Raw genomic sequence first — 22414 nt, 5'->3', positions numbered from 1 at the left:
AGAAGATAGTTATCACTAGTAATTTTACTATTTAGTGCTAACTGTGTTCAGTTTGGTGTCTATCTTGTGTGCTTTTTAAAACAAAAATGGGATTATATAATTTGTGCTTTTTAGTAAACATACAGTAAGCATCTCTTAATGTTAGTTATTCATCATCAACAGGGGTCAGTAAATTATGGATCACAGGCCAAATCTGGCCTGCAGCCTGTTTTTGCAAATAAAGTTTTACTGTAACATACTCTTTTACATATTGTCTGTGGCTGCTTTGATGCTGTGATCGAAGAGGTGAATGGTTGCAATAGAGACCATATGGCCTGCAAAACCTAAAATACTATCTGGCTCTACAGAAAAAGTTTACCAACCCCTGATCTACAACCTAATTAATAATCATAATAACTGTTGCCAAGCACTTACTATGTGCTGAGTGCAGAATCATCCTTATGAACATGGGTTCTGAGTTATTCATCCTGGCTGTGATTCCTAGCTCTGCCATTGACTACCTCTGGGACTATGGATAGGTTCATAAGGCTCTGCGGGCCTTAATTTCCTTGCTTGTAAAATGGGGATAACCCTATTATCTCAAAATGTGGTTGTGAAGCACTATACCTGGCACAGAGAGACAGTAATTTTTAGTTACTATTATTCTCATTGTTTCTTAATTATTATTTTCTCCATTCAGCATCAAGGCAGCTCCGGGGGATTTCTATCCTTGTATGAGAAACATGAGGCTGACAGAGGTTAGGTAACTTGCTTGAGGGTTATCCAGATAGTAAGTGGCTGCAAGGTCATTTATTCCTTACCTTGTTTATTCAGTCAGTTGTCAAAGTCAAAATAAAAATGTAGAGATGAATCTCTAAATTTAATGTTTTATTTGGAGAGAAAGAATTGCAATTTGGAGCATAGAAGCAGGCTAGGTTGTCTTTGGTATGCTTGAAGAATAAAGAGGAGGCTGGAGGTTTTATAGAAAGGAGAAATGTTATATTTTGTTCTTTGAGGAAATTAATTGGCACTATTAAAGTTTAGGGAGCTGGCAAGTTTTGGTTGGTGAGCGACAGTGGTGGGTAAAACTAGTTTTAAGCGTTGTAGCAGGTTGTTTCAGCAACGATTAGATATAAAACTGGTCTAAGTTTATATAGCAAGCACTTTCAGCATCCAGGCTTGTAGAGAATTACATTTTTTGAGCAATGTTATATGCCCTGAGTGCTTTTTCCCCCTGGCCTCATGACTCTGTTTTAGTTGGCTATGACAAGAATGACCTAATTTGTGTGATCAACTTTCACACAATCAAAAAATATTTGACTGTCTCTCATGAGCCTGCTGCTCTCCTAAGAGCCAGGGACTCTGTGATGAATTAGCAGAATCCTTGCCTTATAGTGGCTTCTTCTCTAGATGAAGGGAGAAGACAACAGGAGATAAATAAAACAATGATTTCAAAATGTCATTAATTATGAAGAAAATAAAACCGGATGGTGGTGCAGAGAGTCTGATGAAGAGTTACTTGAGCTAAGACAATCAGGAATGGTTTCTGAGGGGATGACATTCAAGCTGAGACCTGAAGAATGACCAGAAGCAAGTCATGCATCTGTCTGGGAGAAGAACATTTTAGGTAAAAAGAACAACTGTGCAGTCACTGAGCTTGAAGTGGTTGGCAGAGGGGTAGGAAAGGAACAGTGAGGTGGAAGTGCTTGAAGTATGAGTAACAATGGGGAGGGTGGTAGAAAATGACATTAGAGTTTGGATTTTTATTCTCAGTGTGGAGAGTTTTAAGCAGGAGAACAGGCAGGGGCAGATGGGTGGGACTTGGGGGTGAGGAAGACAGAGGAATCTGTTTAGGATGATGCCTAGGTGTTGGTGTCAACAATTCATGGATGGTAGTACAATGTACTTAGATGTGGAAGACTGAAGAACAGGTGTGTGTGTGTGTGTGTGTGTGTGTAATTAAGAATTCATTTGGGACATTTTACATTTGAGATTTCTTTTAGACAACCAAGTGGAAGCGATGAGGAGGCAGTTGGATTATTGAGTTTGAAACTCAAGGAAGGATTAGAGCTGCTGATAATTTGGGAGTCATCAGCTTAAAGAGTCATCAGTTTAAAGCCCCTGAGACTAAGTGAGATCACCAAGAAGGGTACAGATAGAGAAAAGGGTCCCAGATCACATTTTGAGATCCAAGTGAAAGTAACTAGCAAAGGAATGTTTAGTGAGGTAGGAGGGAAACCAGGAGAGTGTGGTGTTAAACTAGGAAAGAAAGTGTTTCAAGAAGAATATGGTCAAACGTTTCAAATGTTTCTGAAATACAAGACAATTGCCTATAGAATCTGGGGAAAAGAAGGTTGTATGTGACCTTGAAAAAAGGATTCCGTGCAGTGGAGAAGGGTGTCCAGTCAGTGGGTTGCAGACAGCAGCCTGTGATCAGTAAGAAAACCACTATCATTTAATGAAGGAAAACCACTGCCATTTAATGAATGCTTTACTTTATGTTAGATATTGTACTAAGACTTTAGCTATATTAATTCTTAATTTGCACAACACAATGAATGATAATGTCGTCAGTATTTTAGAGATGAGGAAACAGATTCAGAGAAGTTATGTACTTTGCCCAAGGTAACACAGCTATTATGTATGTGAAGTGCTTAGATTTGGACGGAAGTCTGTCTGGCTCTGAAGGCTTGTGTCCCTATCCACTGTGCACATTGTCTTCTAATCAGGTCACAGGGAACATCTATAGAGGTAGTTGTAGAACTCATGTCTCCTGTTAAGATAAGCAGAAGATAAGCAGGGCTTTCTTTCTTTTTTTTTGTACAATTTGCATGTAAAATTATTCCGGACTGCTAGCAGTTGGCACTTTACTGCCATCTGCCATTATTCCTTAGAAAATCCCAGCTCTAGCACAATAAGATGAGGTGTTAGTGGTAAAAAGGTAATGGCTTATGTTCATTGAGCAGGCAGCTCCAGAAACTCATAATGTAAGTCCACTAATAAGAGTACAAAGATATCAGAACACCATCACTGTTCTTTAGTACTGCTCTGTGCATAACAAAAATATACAGAGGAAAGTTAGGCAGCAGGCTATGCTCAGAAGTGCAGTATAAATATTAACTCTTAATCTTGTAATTTTGGGTAACCGGACTCAGGACAAAAAGTCCAGCAAGATGAGACCCCAGTGGTTGATACCCTGGTATTAACAATATAAGAAACAAATGTCATATGTGGCAATAAGAAGTAATGTGTTCTGAAGAGAGCATCATGTGACTTGATGCTGAGAATTAGTGTCATTCTCGTAGGGTTAAAGCTACCAATAGCTCAACTATTAAGAGCTGAGAAATACGCTTCCTAGGAATCTCTGTGGTATGCAGGCTAATGGCATATGCCTTGTTTCAGGCACACGTGGCTTTGAATCCTGGTTTCTTTGCATCTTAATTGTACGACCTTTTAAAGTTTCAATGTTCTCCATCTGTCAAATGGGGATAATAACACCTACCCTCTTATGGTTGGGAAGATTAATGATAAAACATTAAAATGATAGAATAAATGGTAGTGGTTTTTATTATAGTATTTGCAAGTGTGAAGGAACCAAATTGCTTGTTTTATTTATTGTGAAACAAGAACGAGTACAGCTACATACATAGATCCATACATTTCTTTTTCAAAGAAACACTCCTGTCTCCAGGGAGTTATTACAAGTTTTACATGTTCACATTAATTCCAGAGAATTTATAATCATAAAATCCATTTATAGCCCTTAGTTGCCAAGCAACAAAGGACAAAGTACTGAGTATTTCCTTTTATTGCAAAAGGTTCAGCTTTTCCATGTTGGTCTTGAAATCAACATTTTTCAGAAAACACAGAACAGTGAAACTTAATATATTTCCAAGGTTTAGTTGGCATTCTTTGTTTGGGGATAGACTCAAAGCTGAAAGAAATATATTGTTATTATTGTCCTGTTCTTAGATCGTCTGAAGCATTTTGTTCTAATTTTATAGTAAATCTGTAAGAAGTTCTGAAGTTGAGAGATTGCAAATTCATTTTAAGGAGATAACTTTTTTCAGTTTACCTATGTTCTATGATGCTCTCACTTTAAAAGGACCGGTTCTTTTATCTATCAACTGTCTTTCAGGAAAGGCTGGGGTGGTATAAAATTCATACAGAAAAATGCTATCTGCTGACCTTGTTAATCACTGACCTCAAGTAGGTCATTCAGCCATGCCTTGGTAGGGTTTGGGGAAGCTGGCTCAGATCTGAACTAAATTCTCTACTTCCTTAAAAGGGATAGAAGTTTTTAACTACTTCTGCTGTTTTTGTTCATGAAAAACCAGAAGTAAAGGTTTGAAAGTCCATATAACCCAGAAGGATATATTACTATTTAACATCCCATAAAGAACTCCAGTACAACTCATGTATTTAACCGCTCATAAAAGCATGCATGGGAAACAGTTTTTTAATTTGCATAGCTATTTTTTTATTCATCTGTATTAAAACAGTGCAAAAGCAGATTAGACATCTTTGGAATTTTACTGCCCTTGTTCCTATCTGTGTTCTGTATATGTAGTGGATTCCATTGATGGAAAGAGTGAAGACAATGATCCTCTTTTTTCCTTCCATTGTTGGGTTAGGGAAGCTTGTTGCTTTGAAACAAATCTATTGATAAGTCTCATGAAAGTTCCTGAAATGGAAAAGGTTCCCTTGTCCCCCTCACAGGGTGTGTGACAGGGGCAGTGGCTCGCTTCTTGAGTGCCCTGCTGCTCCAACCTCTAGGGGAGCATACAGACGGGCAGGCTGTGGGGCTCCAACACCACGGCAGTGTCTAGAGGTGAATGCTTACAGCTCCTAAAGCCCCAGTGGATGTGTGTTACAGTGTGCTCTTTTAGTTTTGCCATCTATAGGCTTGTGTTAACCAGCTGAACTAGACCCTCTACGTTCTCCCAAGGACAGAGGGCTTTCTTTATCCCGGGTTCTTGCCTTGGTGTACCGGAATAATCGGATCACACGTGGGCTTGGAGAATGAGTGCAAGGTTTTATTGACTGGAAGTAGCTCGCAGCAGATGGGGGAACCAGAAGGGAGATGGTTTTCCCACTCAGTGGCCCGGATTGCCCTGGCCAAATTCCGTGTGCTTCTGCCGGTCAGTGGCTAGCCGGCATGCCGGTGTGGGTCCATTCCTCTTGACGTCCAGCCGCCTGTGTGTTCCTCCACCAATGTGCAACTCTTGCCCTCCAGCTGCTTCTGTCTCTGCCTTGCTAGGGTCTCGGGTTTTTATAGGCGCAGGATGGGGGATGTGGCAGGCCAGGTGGTCTTGGGAAATGCAACAGAAATGCCTGTCCTCACCTAGGTCCATGGAGGTGGAGCCCTAACTAGGGAACACGCCCTCCTCTTCCCACACTCCTGCATCAGTCCTATGTTCAGGAAGAGGCAGAAATGACACAAATGATTATAATTCCACAAGATAACAGCTAGTCAAAGCTCTTCTGCTAAGAGTAAATATTCCTTGGAATGATTTTTCTGTGTGAATATAAGAGTAAGATCTAGCTGTTAGCATGAGCAGGCTAATTCCAGTCAATCAGAAGAGGGACAATTTAAAATCTATTGTCCATTCATCTCAAGTGTTGTTCCTTAAGAAGCATTTGAAGAACTGCTGTTAGCTCCTTTTATCTGTATAAGGATAAGACAAAAAAAATTTGCTTCCTTCTCCTGAGAGAGGCAGGTTTCTGAGTGAGAATTTGAAATAACCTTTACTGGTGGTGAGGAGGTCAGGTCTGTGAAGCAATGCTCAGGACCTGTCCTCCTCTTTGCTGGCTTTTTGTGAAAGTGTTTAAAAAAAGCAAAAATCTATAGACGGCCACCAATATTAACATGTGTTTATTTTGCCAGTTCATTCTTAACTCAACTTCAAAGTTTCTTTCTCACTCTGCCATTTGTGTTATGCTTGCTTATAGAGTTTGACATTTTACAAACTCTTGCATTTCCATCAACTTGTTGGTCCTTCACACATTAAAAAAAAAAAAATTGAGTCTTAACAAATTGACAGATGTGCCTAAAATCGGATTGGTAAATTTCAGGCAAGACCCTGTCTTTTCATTCCAAGTCCAACACTCTCTTCATCTGCACACCACTCCGCCTACCCAGAGGGAAAAGCAGGGAAAGACACGTATTGGCCCATTAGCTTCCGTATTCTAGAACGAGATGTCAATAAATATAGTCAGTATTTGGGAAAATTGCCTCCCTTCTATCCTTCTGTCACTTACTTATCCCTAGCCATTGTATAATTGCTCACAAACTGGCCACTGGCTACCCAACTCCCTCTTCAGGACAGAGTCAAAGTTTCCATCTTTTCGGACTTTGCCTAACCCCCTGCTTGGATGTAACTGATCTGTCATGAGTTCAACAATCGGTTCATTGTTCTGAGCCCTGTCTCCGGGGGAGTGGAGGCAGGGAGCAGGGGAGGAATTGGAAAGGGATGCACATTTACTGTGTGCCATGTGCCAGGAGCAGATTCATATGTTATCACATTTCATCTGCAAGCAACTCTGTAAGGTGGTAAAACCCATCTCCTTCATCCAGATGAGGAAGTAGGCCCAGAGAAGTTAAGTAAAAGTAGAATTTAACCCAGGCCTGCCTGACTTGCAGTTTTCTAAGTCTCATGCTCTTCTTACCTCTGGGTCACATGGGGCTTCCTCCTTCTGGAGCACACTTTCCTGCCTTGTTTACTTGGTTAACTTGGTTCACTCAAGGTTCTGGCTTTGGCGTCATTCCCTCAGGGGCTCCCAGTGTGTTTCCACAGTACTTTGCACTTCACCTTTCAAAGTATGTAATGAATACCTTTTTTCCGTGTCTGTCTCCTATGGACACCTGGAAGGAGGGAACTATGCCTTCTTCATTCCTGTAGCCTCTGCACCTAGGGACTGGTACATAGCAGTCACTCAAATGTATGTGTTGAGTCAATAAATAAAAAACTGAAATCCTTTTTCCAGGATTCCAAGTCTTCTGGATTTCCTTCTTTATCCTGCAACTGGCTGAAGACTAGGCCCTCAGACAGTGTTCTATTTGACTGCCCTTTCCCTTTCTGCCTGACTTGCAAGGACAGAAAGGCATTGCTGGGGAAGGACAGGCACTCCTGAAAGCCATAGGTGAGCAGTTTTCTTGTCACATCTTGCTGAACTTGTGCCATGCAGTGTCAGCCCAGGGGAACATCGATTTAATATTTAACACTGTACATTCCAGGTGAGCCAACTCACCTGCAGAGCCTGTGGGTGGTGTCTCCTCTTTAGCTGTCCTTCCTTTTGAAAGGCTTTTTCCCTTCCTCCCCTGCCTCCTCCTCTTCTCCTCTCTGTTTTTCTTCTTCATCTTCTTCCTCCTTTTTTGGCCTTGGGCAAATTAGAATTTCTAATAGTACAAACCGAAATAATAATTCTTCCAAACCTTGGTTATAAAATCAATGAGATTATTCATTTCTATGAGACATGTTCCTGTCATTTAAAAGAAACTGTCAGCTTCTCTTTCCCAAATTTATCTTCTATGGCTAAAGTTAATATTGCTTAACATGTAGTCAATGGTGTTTTATTTCTTTTTTGTTGTTTTATTTATTCTTCTGTATATTAACATTAATGTGTGTTGTCAAAGAAAAAATGGATGTAACATAAAAGTTTAATCCTCACATTGTAGGACTGGAAGAAGGTTTAGCTGTAAAGTTTCTCAAACTGCTGGAAAAATTGATTCCCAGGCTTCCAGAAAGGCCGGAAGATCATGCTTAATTTATATTTCAAATCACTAATTTAAAAGGAGAAGTGTGAACTTGATAATGTACTAGTAAAGACCCTGAAATACTTTTACCATGATAGAGGTTACATGATGCAATGAACTAGTCACTTTCCTTTCTTAGTTTGAATCCCATTAAAATTTTTAGATTATTCACTGAGAAGCTGTGCAAAGCCACAAGTGCAGCTCTCTAAAGACATCGAGCCAACCAGCAGTCATTTATTCTTTACCCTGAGTGATTCCTAAGTTTGTGAAAAAGCAATGAAGAATGGATTCATGTGGCATTTTAGTAACTGTAATGCTAAAGGAACGTAGATCCATAACATTTTAAAGTTATGTATGGCTGACCCCACCAGCAGGCACACCCACCTTCTTTCCTGCAAACGGAAGCCAAATTTGTCAGATAGAGGAGGACAGTCCTTGAACCTAGAAAGAACAGGTTCTGACTCAGCTTTATCAGATGGATTGTAATTCATTTAAACTAGTTATTATCATCTCAATTTCCCCCTCTCTTTTCCCTTGGTCTTCATAATTCAGCACTGCAACTCTTTTTTGCAACCCCTTCTAATATTTCTAAATAAAGGCTAAATGCTAATATTTGCTGAAGTACTTAGCAATATTAACAATAATTTAACATGTCTTAAATTTGCATTAGACATGTCATTGTTTTTATTAACTTTTAGTGTTTTTCTTCAACTCTGCATTCTTTTGCTATTTTTTACAATTCTGCAAAAAGCAAGGTTGTTCAGGAACACGTACATTGTGTTATAGTAGAAAACACCTGAGCCCCTGCAATGACACTTGTGTTATTGAACTTGAGCAATACTTAAGCTCACTAAGACAACTTCTCTGAAAAATAGGGATAATAATAGTACCTATCTCATAGAATAAAATTGTTTTGAGTATTAAATGAGAAAGTAAATGTAAAATTCTTATCATAGTATTGGTACATAATAAAAGAACACTAAACTTACCAATTATTATCAATCTTCTGCATTGATTGTCTCTCAAATGGCTTAGCTCATGATTCTTTTGCTCCTTGCTGGATCTCCTCTGGATCCCCTACTATTTGTTAGCGTTCCTTTTAAAATCTGGGTCCCACATCCTCAAGATCTGACCTATGCATAGAGGAACAGGAATTGCACTATCCTAGTTCTGTACTCAATACTTTTATTATTATAACTCTACATTAGTTTCCTTGTCTTTTCCAAACCTATGACAAAACTAAAACACCCATGTCTTTGTCATCTATTCATTCATAAGCCAAATTTCCCCATATTATATTTACATAATCAGAAAAACCAGTGCAAACCTGTATGCTTAACCTAGTAAATCTTATCCTGCCAAAGTCAGCTATGAATGCAATCAGTCAAGATTAGAGTCTGACGCTTTCTACTATATTGTACCTTGCCCACTTCCTTCAGGCTGTCTGAATGTATGTCAAGTTTGCCTTCTCTATATTTTTCCAAATTACAAATAACATTATTGAGAAGGATGAGAGCAGGTAATTTTATGCTGAATTTTAGGATTTTCTTCAGGTTGGCTCTCGGGGGGACAGTTATTCTCCCAGGTACAAATTCACCTGATTCTAGCATAATTTCCTCTACATTTCTCCATCTTAGCTATAAATACAGCCATTTTTGACCTCTCCTCTCTACTCCCCAAGTTGTATCAAAAGCTCCTTCTAAATGTCTGCTTGGGTCTGACATCCCACTGCAGTGTTCCTGCCTGTTGACTTCCCTGTACTCCCCTCTCCTGCCTTAGTGCTGCTCACTGTTGTATCCTTGGTGCCTAGCACACTGCTCTTCATTACATACGCAATGAATTTTGAATGAATGAGTAAGTTCATTTAGCATCTAGTTGAAATAAAAATATACATTTCCTTCGGGAGTCTCCTAATCTGCCAGTCAGGCAGCTGAGCAGGAAAGGCAATGAAGTCCATTTGCACGGCTAGTTCTTGGTGGACACGTGTAGGTTTCTGGATGTTTTCTGCTGTTCTTAGAGTCCAGCAGCCAAGTTTTTAATAATCCTTGCCAAATTTTTGCATCTGTGACAGTTTTAGAAAACCCATGTGGGGGTTGCCATCCTGTTACACAATGTGCTTGAACTATTTATTTACTCAAGTTGAATAAAGGTTAATTTTTATTTTATCTCTCAATTATCAGGCACATAAATTCCAGGTGATTCATGTCATGTTAAAGTCCAGCTAGAGACAGTCTTTTAATTCAGTTATTATTTCCAACAATGGGTTACGTTACTTCTGTTTGAAATAACTGATTAGATTCTTCTTGGGTCAATGTAAAACTATCTGTACAAGGAGACTGGGAGATTCCCAGGATTCCAGGTTGATAGGTGGAGTTTTTCTTGGGGGCAGTGCCCTGCTGCTCACTTCTATCTCCAAGAGTACAAAAGAGTACATGGCCCCATGCAGATAAACTCATGCTTCTTCCCCGGCTCCTCATCCACTTCTCTCATATTTCCTATTTCAAGTCACCAGCATGACCATCAAGACAGGGACTGGGGAATCACCTAGATTTCTTACAGTCAGTCACAAAATTCAATGGCTTATCCTCCCAAATACTAGCCACATACAGTGATGTGGTCAATGTTTAATAAGCAACTCTCTAGGTTTGGGGGAAGGGAAAGTTGGGAAGCAGCCCTGATTTGTAGCGTTTCCTCATTTCCATGGTGTAAATGCTCTCACTATGGCCGATTTCAAGCTACTCACATGATGTTAAATATGAAGTTGGAAGAGATGTGCACAAGCTTGTACAACCTGGCTCCAGCACATTGCTGCACATTCTTCCACTTTCCTGACCACACCACACCAGGTCAGACTTTCACAGCATTCAAGGCCCTAGGATCTGTTTCTGTTGATAGTTGTAGCCTTGTTGACCCCCGCTCTTAGAAGCTTTTCCTGGCATCTTTTTGCCCTGTTGAGTCATTAAAGTGACCCACAATGCCCTGTGTGCATCTCTGTTGTCACATTATCTTGCTATGATATGTTTTTGTGTCAGGTTTTTCTTACTGGTCTATAAACTTCTTGAGCACAGAAACTAATGGTAATGACCAGGGGTAGAATTTATTGAGCTGGGACCTATGCTAGGCACTTTGCATGTATTATCTCATTTAATTCCCACAACTCCTCTATGAGGTAGATGCTTGTATTAGCCTCATTTTGAAAATAAGGAAAGTAAATAAAGGAAGACACTAAGAGGCTAGCTCACTTATCCCGGGTTACACAGCTAAGTCTCAGCAAAGATGTAAGCCCTAGCCTGACTATAGAACCAGAATCCTTAACTACTATTGCTTCTTTGTGTTTGGATCTCTAACCCTTAGCACTATGCCTGGCCCATATCACATATCCACTGTGTTAAGAAATGCAATGTGGGAAGCTTAATGTTGGCAACGTCCTTGACTAGTCTCTTCGAACTAGTCTTGCCCAGCTTCAGTGCAGTCTCCCAACTGCAGGCTAAATGATCTTTCAGAATTATAAACCTAATCACATCACTCCCCTGCTTAAAGTTTTTCAATGACTCTATCACTTTCAAAATAAAGTTCTTATCATAATACACTTTCCACCATTCATAATTACATTTATTCATTCACAGCTTTATTTACTCATCTAACAAGGTCAACATTTATTGAATAGCTATAATATTCTAAATCCTGTTCTGGATGCTTAGGATTTGTACAATAAAAAATAATTTTTGCCCTAGAAAGGCCTAGAGTTGAGCAGAGAGAAAGAGATACACAACACGTAATTGCTATGGTGATTGAAATAAAAGCACATGCAGCTGGCAGTGGGGTCCAGGAATGGTGCGGCCCTCAGTCTCTACCATGTTCTTCACCTGCCTCCTGGCTGTGGTCAGACTACGGGCATGTTTCCACAGAGTCCTGCTGTTGATTATTTGAATTTATTTGCACATGCCTTTTTTGTTCCTAGGATGTTTATCATCTTTTACCTAGTGAATCCCTACTTAACCTTAAAAAGCCCTCTCAAGTGTGATAGGAAGTCCTTGGCTCACCCCAGGCCAGCCTAATTAAAAGGCTCCCATGGTATCCAAGCACACATTCATCATTACTTAACACCTTGCATTGCTACAGCTGATTTTCTTGTCCTCTCACTGGACCATGAGCTTGTTTCTGATTTTATTTCAGGACACAGAATGAACAATAAGTAAATGCGTAAGTAAATGAATAAAGCAATTAGTCAATTAATGATTGGTAATATCTCTAGGAAAATGTCATCCTTACTTCTCTAACTCTGGACTGGTTGTGTCTCTACACACCAATGTTAGATTTTAGATCCAGTACTACATTTAATGGATTTTTCAAGGCAAAAGTATTCTAAGCAAATGAGAGCAGGGGAGTATTTTATTTCTCTTCATCTCCTATATCTTCTTTTCTTCCTCTCCTCTTCCTTCTTCTTCGAAATATCTATTAACATTTCCACTCCAGTTTTTCATGAACACTGGCATGTCAGAGGGAAACTATCTTTATGTTTAAATCCAGAAGGCAACCATTTGGGAGACCTTCATTATTATTTTTAAAATCCTTTAAACAACTAGAGTTGTTGGAACAAATTTTGTCATCTTGCCAGTTGTCTGAATTCTCTGGGCATACTGTGTGGCACCAAGTGTGAAAGAATAAATCAAGAAGAGGGCCTTATCAGTGTTGGGGAAAGTGATGAAGAAAACTGTTGGATGGAAATAAGAAAAGATCTTTATATAGGACTGGCAGGTGGTGAGTGGAGAAGGCAGGGAGTCCTGAAAGCAAGGTCTTTGCTGTGCCTTCCCTGCTCATGCCTTGGAGAAGCCCCATAGGCATACGTAGATTTTTTAGTAGGTCCTGTGGATGCAACTTGGGTGTGTTTGTAGTACTCCCTGATGGACTCATCTTCATAACCAAGTGCCTTTTTATTGTCTTCCTAAGGCCAAGAGCAGCAGGACATGTTACTATCTTATAGCTCTTGCTGCACCTGGAAAGGGAGGCAGAGAATGAGGGTGAGGATGAGGAAGAGCTTTGCTTTACAAAAGCAGTACGGGGACAGCTTCTCTGACACACCCAGGAGGCCTAGGCAGCTTCTCCCTTTGTAAGCAAAACTGTGACAGCCCTTCCTAGCTACAGAAGTAAAGAGTGGAACCTGATTTCAAACTGAGCCTCCCTGATGGGGGATAGGATGCTTAAGGGTGCCCTCTTGGCAGGCTTGGGTGTTATAAACAAGTGTTAAAAACATTTAGAGCAAAGCGATTATTTTTAAAAGCATGAGATTTATTTTAGGAGCCATTTGAGAGTTGTTCTCTGTGTGTAAAACCTCCTGAAAACAATTTTATCTGACACTGTGGATTTCTCTTTTTGAGTAATTTCCTTTGGATTTGGAAATTACAGATAGGATTTTGGAGTCCAAGAGGAAGCCAGCTACTGCAGGGATCATCTCTCCTTATTCATTAAGGCGTTTGGGCAAGCCACATCAGGCAGGTCCTAGAGCTGTGGCCCATTTCCTATTTCTACTTGGGGGAGCAGGTGGGGGCCGGTGGGTGATGTAAAGCAAGTGACGCAGGAGTCAGGTCTTCGAATCTATGGGCCACCTCCTATTTCTACCTGAGCAATTGTGTGGCGGGTGTGGAGGGGAGAGTGAAGGGTGCCATATAAAGCAGATGGGACACCAGCAGGGGCTTCAGAGGAAAACTAAACAGATTCCTCCCTCCATCTGCTTCTGTTAGCAGTCGGCTTGCCTTAAGCCCAGTGAAGCAGTAGAAGCAAGGCAGTCCTCCCTGCAGTTGGCTGGCATTGCTGGGGAGGTGGCGGGGCATGGGGCGGTGGTGAGAGCATGCTCAGTAGCCTGGGTTGGCTTCCCTGTGTGTCACTTACAAGCTGTGTGACTCTGGGCAAGCTGGTTAACCTGTGTAATCACTTGGCCTTATCTGTAAACTGGGAGTAGTATTGATGGACACCTCCTAGGGCTGTTGTGAATAAGATCACATAAGCAAAGTGCTTGTTCTTTTGCTTGGCTCAGAGTGAGAAATTCAAACTCTGAGTGTCCCTGGATAACTGCAGAAGTATTTAAATTGATCTCCTTCTCTTCTTGTCCCCTTATAATCTTCCCACAAGCAACCAGAATGACCCTCGAAAACATAAAGTATATGATGTCACTCTCCAAAGGCTTCCTATTGCTCTGCCCTCCTGTCCTACGCCCATGCTCCTGTGCTCTAACCCATTGGATGATTTGTTTCTTGCCACTGCCATTTTTTCTCCACCTGGCACACTCTGCCCTTGATCCCTGCATGGCTGGCTCCCTCCTGAGAGAGGCATCCACATAGAAAAGTGCTCCCTCTATCACAGTCTATTATACCAGCCTGTTTTGTTTTCCTCACACTCCAAAAATATACTTTTATTTGTTATTTTTATATGTTATATGTGTCCTACCCTACCCCCAATGTCGCCTCCTTTCCCTCCCTTAGAATGCAAGCCCTCTAAGGGGTTCTTGTCTTCTTTTTCACAGCTGGGTCCCCAGAACTTTGTGCAATACTTGGCACATGGTAGGTCCTTAGTAAATTGTGGTTGAATCTATGAAAGAATGAAGTTGTCTTGTCCATCCTAGCCTTTCTTCAAAGTCCAACTGAAGACTCAACTCCACTATGAGGTCATTTCTGACCATCTAAATCTCTAGGAATCACTCCTGTGAATCCAGGAGGCATGTGGGATATATTCCATCCATTTTCGCCTTAGCTCATGTCAACAAATTGAGTTGGTGATGTCTCCTCCACAATTTTCACAATTCTAAAATGTAGAGAAAGAAGAAAAGCCTCCAAATTCTTTTTATGAAGCCAGCATAAAACTTGAGAAGTATTGGAGTGAGGGATAGAAAGCAGAACTATTATGTATTTAAACTGTACCTGGAAAAAACCCACAAAATTTATTAAGACCTCATTCAATTATCTGTCATCTATTTCAGATTTTAATAAGATGAAAGAAAAACCTTATGACTTTCCACTGTTGGGAAAAGCAAAAAAAAAACAAAAAAACAAAACCTTGTTATTACAGGTTTTACAGATGTGAATATTATAATCCTCTAGCAAAACAAAGCACGAAACAAAGCGTACCTCACAGAATGGAGATTGGGAGTTTCCAAAGATAATACCTGCATCCTGCAGTGCTCTTGACACCCTTCTAAATGATGGGATTGAGTGCATTTGTTTATCCGTGGCAGCTTAGAGAACAGTTGACTCCAGCAAAACTGGCTCTCCTCTGCATTCAGCACAAATAAACTCCTTGCCTTAGTTTAACCCTTGGATGCTGGCTTTTAGATATTGGCTATTGACTATCAACTAGTGGCAATCAGGAGCTACAATTCTTTGGTAATTGTCTGGTGGGGTGGGAGGTTCTTGTGCCACTTAAACTGCTGCAGTAAGACAAAGGCTTAGTCAGAGGGCTCTGAAGGAAACTCACATTTCAAGGCCCTTTTGTTATTGGGTGCTAATGTATTCTGCTCAGAAACTGCAGAAAGGATGGGGTGAAGGAGGGCATATAGAACAGAGAGCATATGCCCCAGTAATGTCACGTCTTTACTAAGGATTGTCAATCCAGTCCTTGCTAGTGAAGATATTCATTCATTCATTCAACAAATATTGTTTTTTTCAAAGAAAAATGTCATTTTATTCTTACTCAGAGATGAACTTCTTTTGTAACTTTATGATTACAAAAGTAATACATTTAAAGAATAAAACAGAAGTATAAAGAAGAGAAAACAAAACAAAGCACTGTCACTGAAGATAATCACCATTAACATTTTGGATTCCATCTCTGTGGCTTTTCTATGCATTTGTTATCCAGACACATAAACTTCCTCATTAGCTGGCTCTGGAGTCCTAGAAAATATTTACCTCGCTTTTCAAATGACTTCTCTCTCTCTGTCTTTAAAAAAAGAAAAAGAAAAAAGCTTTAGTACTATGAGGTTACAGTGACGAGTAAGACAACTATGATCTTTGCCCTCATGAACGTTTTCTAGTGAGTAAGATATAGGCAATCATTAAGAAGCTTTGATTTGAGAATTATTAGTCTAAAACCTTAGAAGCAGCATTTGCTTTCAACCTTGCTTTTCATGTAGTCTGAAAAATTCAATTTTTATGTAGTCAAATTTATAGACCTTTTTTTCTGTATATTTTTTGGTATTCTTATTATGGTTTAAGAGTCTTCTTCTCTTTCCAAAATATACAGACATATGTGCCTGTTTTCTTCTAGTAATATTACGGTTTATCTAAATCCTCCATACATCTAGGAATTCATTTTGGTGTAGAAGTGAGATTCTAGTATAGAACGTAGCTTTTTTTCATGGACATAAAATGATACATCTATCACAAACTAAATTCTCATAAATATCTTTGGGTTTATTTCTGGACTTTATTATGTTCAAAATATTGGTCTGTTTATTGTTGCAACACAATATTTATATTACTTTTGTACATCTTGTTGGTAAATATCTCTTTTTTACGCACATGTTTTTTATTGTCATGGGTATTTTCACATTAACATTCTTTGAGATAAACTTTAGAATCAGTTTGTTTCCTTAAGAAATTTTTGATTGTAGATATATTAAATTTATAAATTAATTTAGGAGTATTTACATCTTTATACTATTGCCTTTTTTTATCCAAACAAAATATGCTCTTAATTTATTCATCTTCTCTTCATTATATCAGAATTTTAGAGTTTCTTCTTTTGATTTAATTTTATTCCTAACAATTATATTCCTATTATAAATGGATCTTTCTGCATTACATTTTCTCAGTAGCTGTTGTTTGAATATAGAAATCTATTTTTTATACATTACTTTTGTGGTGGTCTCCTTATTGAAGTTGCCTATTATTTTAAACAAGTTTTAATTGGTATTCTTTGATTTTATAAGTTTAAAATATATGTCATATGCAAATTATTTCCACCTTTCTGACATTCATACCTCTCTTTGTTTTCTTGATTAAGTGGGATGCTAGTGCATTTAGCAGTGTATTGTGTAATAACATGATAACTAAAATACTTATTTTATTTCTAACATTAATGAAAATACAGTAGTTCTAATTTTCTAAATCATTAAACGTGACACTGGCTCTTAGTTGTTTTTGTTTTTGTTATTGATTATTGAGACAGATCTTGCTCTGTCACGCAGGGTGGAGTGCAGTGCTGGGATCTCGGCTCACTGCAACCTCTACCTCCCGGGTTCAAGCGATTCTCATGCCTCAGCCTCCCAAGTAGCTGGGACCACAGGTGCATGGCACCACACCCAGCTAATTTTTGTATTTTTAGTAGAGACAGGGTTTCACTATGTTTGCCAGGCTGGTTTCAAACTCCTGGGCTTAAGTGATCTGCCCACCTCAGCCTCCCAAAGTGCTGGAATTACAGGCATGAGCCATTGTGCCCAGCCAACACTGGGTCTTATTTGATGTTAGTTTTCTATCACATGCATAATATATATGTGCATATGAATATATATAATCTTAAGGATATATTCATTGGAATTGATGTTGAATGTTTAATGCCTTTTGGCATTAAGAAGGTCAAATACTATTTTACCTTTGATATATGAATTCTAGTATTGAGTCATCTTTGTGTTTCTTGATGATAAATTTTTCTTTTAATGTTGAATTTCATTTGACAGCATTTTATTTAGGATTTGAGTATACCATTCACAAATTATATTAGTCTATGGTTTTCTTTATGCATTTCATCTCTGTCAGATTTTGGCATTCATTTTATGCTAGCTTCATGAAAATACTTTAGATATTTTTATTCTTTCTCTGTTTTACAATTGTGAAAATGGTAGAAGAGTTATATTGTTAAAGTTTTAAAAGCATGATCCTTGATGTCATTGGAACCTTGCTTGTTTATGCAGCGGTAGGGTGATGGTTATGGGTGAAATTTTTCTCTATTTATTCCGGGGCTATTTGTCATTTCAGACTTTCTCTTTGAGTTGATTTTGGCAACTTGATTTTTTAATTGTTTTAGAAAATAATTTTACCCAAAGTTGTATAAAATATTTTTCCAAAGTTTAAAATTAGGACTTGAAAATAATGATCAATTGCCCTCAATCCTATAATCTAACCAGTGTTAATGGTGGTGGGATGTTATTTCATCATCTCTCCATGAATATCTACAGATAGAAGGATATGTGGATGGATGGATGGGTGATGTGGTTTGGCTCTGTGTCCCACCCAAATCTCATCTTGTAGCTCCCATAATTCCCACGTGTTGTGGGAGGGACCTGGTGGGAGATGATTGAATCATAGGGGGAGGTCTTTCCTGTGCTGTTCTTGTGATAGTGAATGAGTCTCATGAGATCTCATGATTTTAAAAATGGGAGTTTCCCTGCACAAGCTCTCTTGTCTTGTCTGACACCATGTGAAATGTGCCTTTCACCTTCCACCATGATTGTGAGGCCTCCCTAGCTATGTGGAATTATAAGTCCAATAAACCTCCTCCTTTTGTAAATTGCCCAGTCTTGGGTATGTCTTTATCTGTAGCATGAAAACAGACTAATACAATGGGTAGGTAGATAAATGGATAGAAATTATCATTATAAGAAATGATCTTATATGCACAATTTTAATAAAATATTAAATTTAATATAAAATATTAATTTTACTTGAATTTAACAGAATAAAAATAACTTGAAGGAAAACTAAAGGAATTACAGAATTTTAATTCTGAAAAAAGTAATTCTTTACTGTTAAAAATATCAGTTCTAAAGGATTCTTCCAAGATTAAGGAAAGGGGATTTAAAAAATGACAAAAAAGTTGAAGAATTTTTTTTAACCAAATGGTACAGGTTTAGGTAGTAAAGATGCATTCTGAGATATGAATGGTGAGATAATTAGTATTATATCTCTTCCCACCTCCCATCTCCCTGCTTTCCAGTTTTTGTTGTTTATATTATTTTTTCTTTGTCAGAGTTTATTACTTTTCCATTTTGATCTGTAGCCAAAATCCCCTTAGAATTTCAGTCTAAGTCCTATATTTACCTGAATTCGCTCTTCATCCATGGTTGTTTTTCACCTCAGTTTCTGTATTCTTTGTTTTTTTTCTTGTGATTCATTCTTGATTGGCTGAATTTTATTGTTAAGGAGCTACTTTCAAGAGGGACTTAAAGGAGTCTTATACCCTCAACTTTTTCATTTTAGAATTGTCTATCTGTTGCCTTTATATTGGGAAACAAATTCACTGCATACAAGATTTTGCAACCCACTTTTTTCTCTTGAGACATTGTAAAATTTATTAAATGGCTGCATAATATTTCATGGAATGAACCTTACTTATGTAATATTCTTGTCAAACATATACAATTTGAATTTAACCATAAGATAATAGGAGGCAAACTAAAACTGAGAGACATCCTGTAAATAACTAGCCTGTACTTTTTGAAAAATCTAAAAAGACATGATAACCCAATGCATTATGTTATTCTGGATTAGATTCAGGACTGGAAAAAAATGTCTATAAATGCTTATTACCTGGATGATGGGATCTATACTTTAAATCTCAGCATCATGCAATATACCTATGGAACAAACTTGCACATACACCCTTTATTTCTAAAATCAAAGTTGAAAAAAATAATTTTTGCTGAATACCAAGGCTTAAACCAAAACAGAAAATATTTCAGTTTGTTTTTCATTTTTTGTATTAAAATACTTATGAACATCAAAACATGCTAAAACTATTGGGTAAAAATTTGATGAGAAACAGTATGTATGCAAAATCTCAAAGTATCTCCCCACAGATTATAAAAGGAGAGCTTTTACAGTGAGGAAAGCTGGCAGACAGTACTTTAACCAAGGAATCAACATTAACATCAGTCATAACAGAGCACTATTATCCTCCTGATGTAAGTCACTAAGAAGGACACAATATCACTTACATAATATGTTATTTTATTTTGAGACAAGGTCTTTCTTTGTTGCCCAGGCTGGAGTGCAGTGGTGCGATCATGGCTCACTGTAGCCTCAACCTCCCGGGCTCAGAAGAACCACCCACCTTAGCCTCCTGAGAAGCTGGGACTACAGACACACACCACCACACTTGGCTCATCTTTGGGGGAATTTTTTGTAGACATGGGGTTTCGCCATGTTGCCCAGGCTGGTCTCCAACTCCTGAGTTCAAACAATCCACCTGCCTTGGCCTCCCAAAATGCTGGGATTACAGGTGTGAGCCGTGGTACCCAGCCAGGATCAGAAATATTTAGACTATCACTCTAGTCCTCTGCCTTAGCTATTGTATGACTTAATCTCAACTACCAGCTTTAAAGTCCATGAGTTCAAATTCTTGGGAGAAATAGTTGAATTGGTCACTGTCCAACCAATGGATTGGTTTTCCCTGATTCAGATGCCTGTAGAGGTTATGTATTACAATTATGGCTGCAGGAGACTATCTTTGTAAGGGGAAATTCTCTGAAAACAAATATGTGGGGTTGGCAGGCATCCTAAATAATGTGTAGTAAGATTTTTGCAATATTGTCTTTCAGCCTAAGAACAATGTAGGTCTCTTCATTTATTCAAATCTTTTCTTAAGGCCTTTCATAGATTTTTTAGTGAAACGAATTGTCTCTAAATATATATTTAGGTATCTTATGCTTTTTGTTATTTTGGTTATTTTGAATAAAATCTTTTTTCCCAGTATATGTATCTGCATGATTAAATGGTTCTTATTTCTTTATATATAGCAATTAGTTTTCATATTTAATTTTAACCACCTACTCTATTTATTTATTTATTTATTTATTTATTTATTTATTTATTTATTTTAAATCATAGCTCAAAGGCTTACAGGCAGGCTGTTTATTTTTAATTTTTAATTTTTTTGTTTATGAGATGGAGACTCACTCTGTCACCCAGGCTGGAGTGCAGTGGTGCGATCTTGGCTCACTGCAACCTTTACCTCCTGGGTTCAACCGATTCTCCTGCCTCAGCCTCCTGAGTAGCTGGGACTACAGGCACACGCCACCATGTCTGGCTAATTTTTTTGTATTTTTAGTCGAAACAGGGTTTCACTATGTTGGTCAGGCTGGTCTTGAACTCCTGACCTTAAATGATTCACCTCCCTCGGCCTCCCAAAGTGCTGGGATTACACACGTGAGCCACCATGCCTGGCCAGCTTATTTTTAAGTTTTTAATTTTTATATATTTAGGAGTACAAGGGCAGACTTCTTACATGCATATATGGCATACTGATAAAGTCTGGGCTTTTAGTGTACCCATCACCCAAAACCCCTATTTAATTTTCTGAATATTTCTGTTTATCAGTTGTATAGCGTCATGTTATCTGCAAATAAAAAAAATTTTGTCTTTTTTATAGTATGTAGCCCTATATTTTATTCTATAAAAATATCAACATATTTATTATGGTCAGTAAGAAACCAGTACATTTATTTTCATTTTGTAAACTAAGGAAAAGGACAGAACTATCTTACTACCTTTCGGCAGGTCTAAAAAAAGTGTGAAACAAGATATTGAACTTCTTGTTGAACTTAACTGGAAATAATTTGGCCTACCAACAAAACTGCCACCCATCCTTCCATCCATCCACCCGTTGAATAAATGTTTACTTTGTGCCTCTTCCATGCTGTTGATCCTTGTGGATACAATAAGAAAGACACAGTCCCTGACCTTAAAGATTTGTCAGTGTTTTTAGCCATTGGCCATACTGAAATCTTCATGTTTCTCAAGATTTTCAATTTGCCTTTGCAGCTCAGGGAGCCAATGGTACTCTGGAGAACCCAGCCCTGGACACAAGTCTGTTGGAGGAATTCTTGGGCAATGACTTTGATTTGGGGGCCTTGTAAGTAATGAGAGCACTGCTCTCTAGCTGATGTTTAAAATATTATGAAGTGATTAAATGAGCTAAGAAGTGTTCCCTCCTCTCCTGTTTTCCAAAATAACTTGGGTAGAGTTGATATTATTATGTCTATGGATCTTTGACAAATATCACCACTGCAGAATTTTCTTTGTGAGAAATTCCACTCATTCCTCACCTCCATCTGCAAATTCAGTATATTTAATAGATATGGAGCTATTCAGGTTATCTATTGATAGTAATCAGCTTAGGCAGTTTGTGTCTTTCAATGAATTTGTCCATTTCAACTAAGTTGTCAAATTCATCAGCATAAAGTTCTTCATATTCCCTTATACTTTTAATGTCTGTGGGATCTATAGTGATGATTCATTTGTTGTTCTTGATGTCAGTAACTTGTCTTTTTTTTTTTCTTGGTTAATCTGACATGATGTTTATCAGTTTTCTTAATCTCTCAAAGTACCAGCTTTTGGTTAAAGTTAAATTCTTACTTTTTGTTTTCTATTTCATTGATTTCTGCTCTTATTTTCTGGTATTAATATAGGCACTCTAGCCTTTTTTATTTTTAATTTACATCTACTGAAGTTCAAATTTTTGTATAAATTTCTATGAGTTTTGACAAGTTCATAGTAATATAACCACTACCATTATCATAACATACAACACTGAAAAATTTCCCTATGCCATTCATTTGTGATCAGACTCACCATCTACACTGTCCCCTGGTAATCACTGGTCTGTTTTTTGTTCCTATGGTTTTGATTTATTTCAGAATGTGACATAAATGAAACCATACAGGATATAACACTTCGAGTCTGCCTCCTT

At 38.3% G+C, this 22414-nt stretch overlaps 1 protein-coding gene across 1 annotated transcript in view; it reads left to right on the top strand.

The window, feature by feature from the left end:
- Positions 1 to 22414, top strand: part of MYRFL (myelin regulatory factor like) — a 122526-nt gene that overhangs the window by 6572 nt on the left and 93540 nt on the right. The window contains exon 2 of the mRNA XM_030819994.1: positions 21487 to 21577. Coding sequence (XP_030675854.1) covers positions 21487 to 21577 — 91 coding nt within the window. The remainder of the gene's footprint in view (positions 1 to 21486; positions 21578 to 22414) is intronic.

This window comes from Nomascus leucogenys, chromosome 10 (genome assembly GCF_006542625.1).
Source record: "Nomascus leucogenys isolate Asia chromosome 10, Asia_NLE_v1, whole genome shotgun sequence".
NCBI lineage: Eukaryota > Metazoa > Chordata > Mammalia > Primates > Hylobatidae > Nomascus > Nomascus leucogenys.
This window is presented reverse-complemented; position numbering and strand designations above follow the sequence as displayed.